The sequence below is a fragment of the Fukomys damarensis genome, unplaced genomic scaffold (genome assembly GCF_012274545.1).
Source record: "Fukomys damarensis isolate Sample0158 unplaced genomic scaffold, DMR_v1.0_HiC HiC_scaffold_36, whole genome shotgun sequence".
Classification (NCBI taxonomy): domain Eukaryota; kingdom Metazoa; phylum Chordata; class Mammalia; order Rodentia; family Bathyergidae; genus Fukomys; species Fukomys damarensis.
In genome coordinates, this window is record NW_022900948.1 from 45423097 (window position 1) to 45429788 (window position 6692).

The 6692-nt window shown below is 60.5% G+C and overlaps 1 protein-coding gene across 3 annotated transcripts in view; it reads left to right on the forward strand.

The window, feature by feature from the left end:
* The window catches only part of Nup214 (nucleoporin 214), a 73578-nt gene extending 72687 nt beyond the window's left edge, over positions 1-891 (forward strand). For 2 of the 3 annotated variants that reach the window (XM_010627377.2, XM_033759056.1), the window contains 2 exons: positions 48-72; positions 344-891. In XM_010627377.2, the coding sequence (XP_010625679.1) occupies positions 48-72; positions 344-377 (59 nt within the window). In that variant the 3' untranslated portion in view covers positions 378-891. Of the gene's footprint in view, positions 1-47; positions 193-343 lie in introns of all 3 variants that reach the window. The other variant, XR_002025469.1, reaches the window with a different exon arrangement.
* The last annotated feature ends 5801 nt before the right edge of the window (positions 892-6692 follow it).

The following is a 6692-nucleotide window of genomic DNA, read 5'->3' on the forward strand; positions in this document are numbered from 1 at the left end:
TCCGCCCGCGCCCGTGCTGCAGCGCACCTTCCCCCTGTGTCTTGCAGCATTCAGCTTTGGCGCCTCTAACTCGTGAGTAGCGTGGTCTCGTCTGCCGTTGAGCCCGACCCTGACAGCGCCGGACGCGGCTGGGAAGGCCCGACCGCTCTCGCTGGGCTCGGGCGTGCGGCTCCCGTGCTCCCTGACACACAAGTTTGTCCTGGAAGCTTCAGCATGTGTCAGGCTTGGGGGCACCGCGGGGTGTGGAGTGGGAGCCCCTAACAGGCAGCACAGAGGGTGCCTCGTCTCCCCCCGTGACTCCCCTGGCCGGGTCCAGGAGCTGACCCGGCTCTGGCTTCCACAGGTCTGTCCAGGGCTTCGGCGGCTGGAGAAGCTGAGCTGGCGTCCCAGTCCCTTCAGTTCCTTTGCCATTGAATGCGCCCGAGAGAGGAAACAGCGGAGACCAAAACAGAAGCCTGGCCACGCGCTCTGCCCCGCCCCGAGCCCCGAGCTGTTCCCCGCTGTCGGACTGCGGGGTCTGCTTCAGGCCCGAGCTCTGCGGTGTGTTCGGGCCGTGGAGAGGCTCCCGCTCCTGTTCTGGCGGCCCGGGAGGCCCATGGGGACTGTGACCTGGCCTCCGAGAGCCGCTGTGCCCGGGCAGGGCCTGGACAGCATCGCGGAGGGTCAGTGCAGCTCCTGAGCAGTGCCCACCGCCTGGCAGAGGTGACGGTGCAGTGTCAGCTCCACAGCCGCTGTGTGAAGGTGACCTTGGGGACCGCACCTGACCCGCCTGCTCTGACCAGCGTGGGGGACCCCATTGTGCAGACTCCGCTGGCAGGACGGTGCGTGACGCAGCCACCCACACGGCCGTGAGAGCCTGGTTGCAGTTCTATTAAAGCTCTGTGTCTCAGGCCCGCGTGTGTTACCCTCAGGCCTGGAGAGCCTGGAAGTCGCCGACTGGAGAGCAGTGGTGTGGGTTTGCTGTCATCCAGCCCGGGGTGTGGCCACCTTCGGCCTGGGCCGCAAGCGGGAGGCCTGACTAGCTGGATGTGTGGCCTCGGTTTGTCCCAGGGTGGTTCCGTGGCCCAGAGGCTGGGGCACCAGGCGGCTTCCAGTGCCAGGACCCACTGGCACCATCACGGGGAGCTCCTTGTGGCATCCAGATCCCCACCTCCATCCAAGGGTGTTGTCAGCAGGATGCTGGGCTGCACGCTGGGCAAGGGGGCTCAGCACCGCCGCTGGGCTCCGGGGACCCTTCCCGAGCCACTGTCAGCAGTGCCAGAACCTGGAGTTCGCCCCTTGTGCCTGCGGGAGGCATCATCACATGCGCCCTGCTTCACTTTCCGAGAGCTGGGGACTCAGAGGCCAGTGTGTGTCTCTTAGGGGCCTTCAGAAGTGAAGTCTGTCGCCCTGGCTCACCGCTGTCTTGCACGAAGGGACCCCCCCTCAAAAGGTTCGGCTCACCGCGGTCCTAGGTGGGCAGGGGAAGCCCCCAGGTGCTGAGCGCACGGCACCTGTCCAGCCCTCCTCCCTCCTGTCAACCCCGCAGACACCTTTTATAAATAGCAGCCGGCCCAGCCTCATCCCGTGACACATTCTCCCCCGGTTGGTCCCCACCGAGGTGCCGGGACAGCTCTGGAGACTGCGTGTCGGCCACTCTGCAGATAACACTGCTGCTTGCTGACAGCCTGGTCAGAGGCGGCCCGAAGAATATGCGCGCTGGCAACGCAGCCCCTCCGCATTCCTTTCCTGGGCTCAGCCGGTGGTCGGTGGCAGGGGTCAGTTCAGCACCCTGGTCCGAGCCCGCGCTGCCAGGATGTCAGGCTGGGCGGCACCAAGGCCCGACTGGGACCACTCCTGGCCTGGTGCACAGCTGCGGGCGGCAGCGGTTCACTGTGCTCCCGCCTCATGCAGCCGGGGTCGGGGGGAGGGAAAGGGGCAGGAGGGCGCCGACTGGGTCCTGTCATTTCCAGGTGGAAATGCCCCACCTCTGGGCCCGGGGAGGTAACCCAGTGCTTCCGCCGCCTGCCACACAAGCGCAGGGACCCGAGTTTGATCCCAGGTACCAAAAAATAAGTCACACGTCCAATTCTTGATGCTCTTGATGGCCGTGCAGAAGGAAAGGCCACAGGTGGCTTTCTCGGGGACAGGTGGCACCCAGAAGGCCACGCGAGTCCCCTTGACGCGGGTTGAGGTGGCACTGACTGGTGGTGCCCAGCTTTACCTTTGCGGCGCCCCCAGGGGAAGTCTGGGTCAGGTCCCCAGCAGGCGGAGGCCCTGAGCCGCCCAGGCCTGCCCAAACGTGTCATCGCAGGGTCCTGTGGACCTGCTCTCTGCTGCAACACCGGGCCTGACACCTCGTGGCTGGAGGTCGGCGCCCAGCTCGCGGCAGGGGCAACCCTGGCAGAGACCCAACTCTTCTTGTGGGCCACAGCTGTGTCCCCCAGGAGCGACTGAAGGGCGGGAGGCTTTGCTGGAAATCTCAGTTTAAATGTGAGCCCTCGGGGCACCTGCCCCAGACAGGCCTGGAAGCCTCATGAAGCCCCCTGCCTAGCACCGTGCCTGCGCCTAGCGTCTCAGCCCGACACACACTCGAGCACAGAGCAGGAGCAGGGGCTGCGTCTTCCCTCAGGCCTCACCGAGCAGAAAGGCTCCCTGCTCCAGTACACTTGGGAAAGGGCGGCCAGGATCAGGGGTGGTGTGGGGCCTCTGGTGCGCAGCCAGCTCTGGGGGTCCCCTGCTTTCACCCAGACCCTTCTGCGCTGGGTTTCGAGTTACAGTTTCCTCCGTGCCTGCCGTGTACCTGGGTGGCACTGTCGCTCAGTTTTCGCGTGAGCACCGAGGCCAGGCCTGGGGAACTTGCCCACTCGCCCAAGGGAACCAGCGGCTGGCCGCCGCCCACTCTGCCCTCCTCTTCCTGTTAGGCCCTGTTCTTCACCCTGGGGCCCAGAGATTCCTCTGCCCCAAGACATCGGGGCCTAGGTATGCTGGGGACAGTGCGGAGCCACCCACACAGGCGCCAGCCTTGGACCTGGGCCACGGCAGAGACCCGGCTGGTCCACTCCGCCTGATCCCGCAGCCTTGGGCATTGTTTGCTTTGTGACCACTTTGTGACCAGAGAGCACCGGACGCCCAGGTGGGGCTCCGGCCGGCCTGGGAGCAGCTGTCTGTGTGCTTCCTCTGCGTCCCCTGGAGCAGCAGTTGCTACATTGTTCAACCCCCCTCTTATAAATAGAGGTGTCCATGCTGCAGGCCGGCCGGAGATTCTCCGCATTGTTTTTGGTCCGGAACGCCAGCTGCAGAGGAAGGAGGCCCAGGCCGACCCCTCCCCAGCCTGCTCTGACAGCCCCGCCCTCGGTCCCCTTGCTGCCAGGCCTCTCCGCCCAGGACACATGCTCAGACGCTGCCCAGATGGCCTGTCACCTGTCCCCGTGCTCTCAGGTCTCGCCCCCCACGACACTTCTAGGCTACCTGCTCGCAGATGTCCTATCCTGTGGCCAGGTTGTTTCGAGGCACACAGCAGGGCGACATTGTGTCCTTAGTCATTTGATCTGTTTCCCTGCACTGTCCTCAGCATCCTCAGCAGTGCTGGTCAGCCTTGTCTACCCCCAGCGCCTGGACAGGGCAAAAATAAGGATGCTGGCCAGTATGGTGCACACCTGTTTAGGTCCCAGCACCCAGAAGGCTGAGGCAGGAGGATCTCTTCAAGTTCAGGCTAGCCTGGGCTACTAGGGAGACCCTGTCTCAAAGAGTCAGGGATGTTGGTCTGTCTCCCAGCGACTCCCCAGAAAGAAGCCAAGGCTGGCTCAAAAGACAGGCCCCAGTGGTGACAGGGTGTCGGGGCACAGAGCTGCCGGAGAACCCCAGTGTCTGAGCAGAGCAGCAGGCTGGGTAGCGGCTTCCTCCATGACCACTGACCGGAACATGATGGGCTCCAAGGACCAGCGGGGCAGTTGCACATCCCCCAGGGCAGGCCAAGGTCAGGGCCTGGCGGTCACTGGAGTTGGGCTGGTATGGGTGGGAAGTGGTCACCTAACCCAAAGTTGTCCTTCAACCCGTCCTGGCCAGGAAGGTGCAAGGCTGCCCCAGGGAAGGGTTCCTGGTGTCCCCCTCGTCCCTGCAGAAAAGGAGGCCACTCCCGCCCATGCCTGCAGCCCCTGCTGCTCCCCCTGGCTGGGCTGCCCAGTTCTGTCCCTGTTGCAGCTGACTGAAGGCTCTGTGCGCTGACAGCTTGTCACCAGCAAACATTTTCGGGAGCCAGATCCTCAAAGCTTGGGCTCTTTGTTTTTAAGTCACTTTCTTCTGTTTCCGGAGTGCAGCTTGGCCCCAGCAGAGGGAAGGGAAACGCTGCCATTCTGTGACAGGGCTCTCTGCAGGCAGCGCTGGTGACTGTGGCCAGAGCAGTGCTGGCCCTCGCGTCCCTCCCCCACCTACCTACCCCAACTTCTCTTTTGTCATTCGGAGCCACTCACCCCCAGACTAAAGCCAAGTGGCAACCCCTGCTCTGCTCTCAGCACAGACAATGGCACTGGCAGTCAGCATACTGGTCTCAGCCCTCGGGAGGCTGAGACAGGAGGCTCCCAAGTTCAAGCCAAGTTGGGCAACTTAGATCTATCTCCAAAAGCATAAAGGGCTTAGGGATGCAGCTCAGTGCAGACGGCTCTGAGTTCAAACCCCGAACCACAAACAGTGAGTGAATAAATAGGTAGATGCTGTGAGGGTGTGGGGCAGCAGCTTATGGCAGCAAAAGCAACAAAGGACCTTAGCAGGTGTTTCTGTCCCTTTATCTTACTCAGACTACTTAGAGCAGGTAGGACTTGCACTCTCAGTGACCTCGGGCCTCAAGTTGCACTCCAAACCAATCACACAGGAGACTGAGCCACCCTGAAAGAGCCCGCCTCATCCCAGCGAGGCTCTGGTGCGCACCAGACACAGCCATAGCAGGTGGGAGCGCTCTCTACACCGCGGAGTACTATTTGGTCATAAAAAAGCACAGCTTTGTCCCAGCAGGAGGGTGTGTGGGTCCCAGTGTCACCTGTTGACCAAAATAAGCAGCCTCGGCGAGACACACACAACGTTCCTGCCCGTGATGGGGGATCGGGGAATCGGGAGAGCAGAATGCAGGGAGGGAGCGAGCGCCTGCTGCCCTGGGCCTGGCCTTGCCCACCCCGGGCCGCGCGGAGACAGTGATTATTACCCACTGCTCGATCAGGCCCACGTTCTTTCCTGTGTGCGGGGCGGACTGGATTCAAGCGGAAACCCTGCAGCGGCGGTCTGGGGAGGAAAGGAAGTCTCAGGGGAGCGACGCCGCCAACCTCACCAACTGCCACACCGAGATCCGTGCCCCGATGCCCCTGCCTCCTGCGTGACGCGTCAGGGCCCGGGCAGGGAGGCCGCGCTCCAGCCGGGCTTTTCGGGGGTTTGTGTGGATGTTTGTCTCTGCTCTCGAGGGCTCTGCTGCAAATAAATTCTGTTTATAGCGGTATCTTCAGGGGAGGAATCTGAGGAAATAGAGGGACCTGAAGTAAAGACGGAAGACGCCTGAGGTATCCGGTGGTTCTGGAACTTTCTATGGTCACACTGTCAAAAGCGACCTGGAAAACACTTAGAGGAGCCCCGCTGTGGAACCGGAGCCCGATCCTGGGCCAGAACAGAGCCAAGAACCTGCATGTGGCATCCGAGAAGATGAGCCTGAGCTTGTTTTAGAAAAAAACTACTCTGATGGGCCGGGGATTTAGCTCAGTGGTTTCACTGCCTGCCTTGCAACCACAAGGTCCCGAGTTCGATCCCCGCTACCAAAAGAAAAAAAAAAAGAAACTGTTCTGAGGATGCCCGCTCCCAAGGGTTCTCCAGCCCTACGCACAGAGCTCAGACATCGCGGGGAGCCTTGAGGACATTTTCTGGGGCATCTGTGCCCAGCGAGAAGCTTCCTCTGGGAGGCTCAGCCTGCGGCAGATTCCACCACAGAAGCCTCAGGGATCAGGTGGGGAGCAACGGATAAAGAAATACTTCTCCGCCGAGGGGACCCGGGCCAGTCCGCGAGACCCCGGAGGACGCAGGCCATCCTCTCCCTCATCACCTTCCTCCGAGGTGGGCAAATCAGAACTTCAGGGCTTCTTTCAAAACTGGCCGAGCGGAGCCTAAGCAGTGGCCCGGTTTAGGTTTTCTGAGCCCTTGTGGGTCCTCAGCAAGGGTGCAGTTCCGGGGCGAAGTCCGTCCAAGTGCAGGGCCAGGGGAGGGGCCCTCAAGTTATCAGCCACAGGGCCTGGGCTGGCCTCAAAGTGACAGCAACCCTCCTGCCTCAGCCTCTACCACACCTGGCATTGGATTTTTTTTTTAAGCATCCATTTCCCCACAGGAATATATCTTATTTATTACTCACATTTGGTATATTTCATTCAATGAAATATTTCTTACTTATTTTCTATGTGTTTCAAAAGACTGTGAGAAATACAGGATTTGATAAGCATTTTGGAGGGAAGAAAAATCTAAATTGTTTCTTTAAGAGTCATGACTGCCATCTGATGTTGAAAAACTGTCATGGGAAATTTGGATAAACTTGATTCTCACTAATGTGGTTAAAAACTGAATAAAAGGTGTTAATAGGACAAAAAAAAGAAAGAGAGGGCTGGGGATTTAGCTCAGTGGTTCCGCCTGCAGGCATAAGGACCCAAATTCAATCTCTAACACCAAAAAAAAAAAAAAAAAAAAAA